The sequence below is a fragment of the Myotis brandtii genome, unplaced genomic scaffold (assembly GCF_000412655.1).
Source record: "Myotis brandtii unplaced genomic scaffold, ASM41265v1 scaffold601, whole genome shotgun sequence".
NCBI classification, from domain to species: domain Eukaryota; kingdom Metazoa; phylum Chordata; class Mammalia; order Chiroptera; family Vespertilionidae; genus Myotis; species Myotis brandtii.
The window spans coordinates 1,760,489-1,763,516 of NW_005370276.1; the positions used below are offsets into that span (position 1 = coordinate 1,760,489).

The 3,028-nt window shown below is 44.0% G+C and overlaps 1 protein-coding gene across 1 annotated transcript in view; it reads right to left on the reverse strand.

Annotated features, from left to right (window-relative positions):
- Window positions 1-3,028, reverse strand: part of VRK3 (vaccinia related kinase 3) — a 39,092-nt gene that overhangs the window by 32,231 nt on the left and 3,833 nt on the right. The window contains exon 3 of the mRNA XM_014550485.1: window positions 300-439. Within this exon, the coding sequence (XP_014405971.1) occupies window positions 300-438 (139 nt within the window). The 5' untranslated portion in view covers window position 439. The remainder of the gene's footprint in view (window positions 1-299; window positions 440-3,028) is intronic.

Here is a 3,028-nt window from a genome sequence, read left to right on the forward strand (position 1 = left end):
TGGGCATGCAGAGATAGATGTGCATGAACATCTAATCGGTGTCAAGCGAACAGTCTGATATGCATGAATCTGGGTTCCAGTGGAGGAGTCCAGGCTGGAGACAGAGAGGTGGGAGTTGTCAACTATAAAGCCAAGAGACCGAGAAGATGCCAAGAAACTGAGTAAAGAGAGAGCCTGAGCTCTGGGCTTCTCCAGGGTCAAGGCAGGGCCAGACTGCAAAGGCAGCGCTCCCTCCCAAATGCCTGCACACAGGCCCCTCCCCCATCCTCCAGGGAGAAGCTCAAAGCCCCGGCCCTTACCTCGGAAGGATGACGAAAGCGGTCTGACAAAGGTCTGGGACCCCTCAGGCTCCTCTGTCGACAAAGACTTTCCACAGTGAGGGCAGAATCTGAACGCTGTTTGGATACTTTTGCCACAGTCTGGACAGAAGGTGTTCATGCTAGAAAACAGAAGTGTGCGGGAGGGAACAGGAAGGTGAAAGAGAAACTTAATTCACTGCCAAGTTCCTTATGGTGACACGATTGCAAAAGAAAGAAAAGTAATCACTCAGGGAATATATTCTCTCAGGAAGTGGCCACTCCTAAAATGAGCTCCCGCCCACTGTGTTCAGCCTCTAGCCATCTGTCTCTAATGGCCCAGGGCAAAGGGACAAGGCAGAAACTGCAGATCTCATCAAAAACATGAGGCTGTCTTGAAGTCAATAAAAATCACCTAGGAGCACGGCTCTAATCACAGAAGCTCTGAGGGAGAGAGCCAATGCTCACCAAATACCCACATGATCTCCTACACTTCCCAGGGTCCCTTGCAGTTAGATTGGGGCCACATGACTAGTTCTGGCCAATGGAGTATATAGTGAGACAACAGGTACTGGCTGCATTTTCCTCTAAGCCTTATGTATCTCTGGAATATTTCCTAATACTTTAAAAATCAAAACCAAACTCACACATAGAGCCTACCACCAATGAAGATATGACGGGTGTAATCATTTCCCAAGGCTGCCATTAAAGAAATACCAGACAGGGTGACTTCAACAACAGGAATTTATTTTCTACACAGTTTTGGAGGCTAGACGCCAGAGATCAAGGCACCAACCAGTTTGGTTTCCTCTGAGGCCTCCCTCCTTGGCTGGCAGATGGCTGCCTTCTCACTGTGTCCTCACATGGTTGTCCCTCCGTCTGTGTCCTATTCTCATCTTCTTATAAGGACACCCGTCATATTGGGTTAGGGCCTTGCCTCGGTCTGTTTGGGCTCCTATAATAATGTATCACAGCACCCTGACAGGTTTGGCTCAGAGGATAGAGCGTCAGCCTGCGGACTCAGGGGTCCCAGGTTCGATTCCGGTCAAGGGCATATACCTTGGTTGCAGGCACATACCCAGTCGGGAGTGTGCAGGAGGCAGCTGGTTGATGTTTCTCTCTCACTGATGTTTCTAACTCTCTATCCCTCTCCCTTCCTCTCTGTAAAAAAATCAATAAAATATATATTTTTTAAAAAACGTATCACAGGCTGGGTGGCTTATAAACGACAAAAACTTATTTCTCACAGTTCTGGACCCTCTTCTGGGTTGCAGACTGACAACTCCTTGCTGTGTCCTCATGTAGTGGAAGGGGTAGGGAACTCTCTGGGATCTCATTCACAGAATATTAATCTCACCCATGAGGGCTCCACCCTCATGGCTTAATCCCTCCCAAGGTCCCACCTCCTAATACCATCACACTGGGCATTAGAATTTCAACCTGTAAATTTTGGAGGGACCCAAACATTCAGAACACAGCAGGCCCACCCTAACAACCCCATTTTAACTGAACACATTGCGGGCGGATCACGAGAATTCTCGCTTCATATTACACAGTGTTTTACAAAGTATCATACTTTAAAAAGATATTAGCTTGTAAGAACATGTAATAAGTAACTTCAACATGCTATGGATATTTAATTTTAAAGCGTGCCTTTAACATTTATGTAAAATGGTTTTTTTTTTGTACTCGTTCAATAGGAACTTATCTGGCCACTGGGTAAAGCTAGCAATAAAACTACTGGTCCGCAATGTGTTAATTATCTCTTTAAAGGCGCTATCTCCAAATATGGTCACATTCTGAGGTATTTGGGCTTAGGGTTTCCACACACAAATTTTTACAGGGACAGTTCAGTCCATAAAAGCAGGATTAAACTAGTTAATAAGTGAGGAGACAATCAGCAAAGATGACAGTGCAGTAGACGTTTCAAATGAATATATTTTAAATAGCAAAAGAAAAAATGATCTTATTTATTCTTTATCCTAAGACTCAGTGTACAGTACCAATTATAAGCTGGATTATCAAAATAGAAGTCAAAATGAACTCGGGCTTGTGGTTTCATTTCACTGTGTAAGAGAAAGTTCTTCCCTTTTTACCTATTTGTGGCAACTAAAAATTGTATATATTTATGGTGTATGTGATATTTTGGTATATGTACATTGTGAAATGATTACCATAATCAAACTAATCAATGTATCCATCACTTTCCATAGTTATTTGTGTGTGTGTGTGTGTGTGGGTGTGTGTGTGTGGTGAGAACACTGGAGATACTCTTAACCAATTTCAAGTACAAAATACATTATTATTTACTACAGTCACCATGCTATACATTAGGTCTCAGAACTTATTCATCTTATAACAAAAAGTGTGTATACCCTTTCATCAATATCTCCCCATTTATCCTACAGCCTCCCGTAACCACTGTTCTATTCTCTGTTGGTATGAATTGGAATTCCTTTTAGATTCCACGTATAAGTGAGATCTTGCAATATTTCTGTGTCTGGCTTAGTCTAATCAAATGCTTTTCCTTTATTGACTGTAAAGGTTGGTCGCCGTTGCAATTGCAAAACAGAGTTCTTTAAAATCACAGGCTCTAGCCCTAGCCGGTTTGGCTCAGTGGATAGAGCGTCGGCCTGTGGACTGAAAGGTCCCGGGTTCGATTCCGGTCAAGGGCACATGCCTGGGTTGCTGCGGGCTCGATTCCCAGTAGGGGGCGTGCAGGAGGCAGCCAG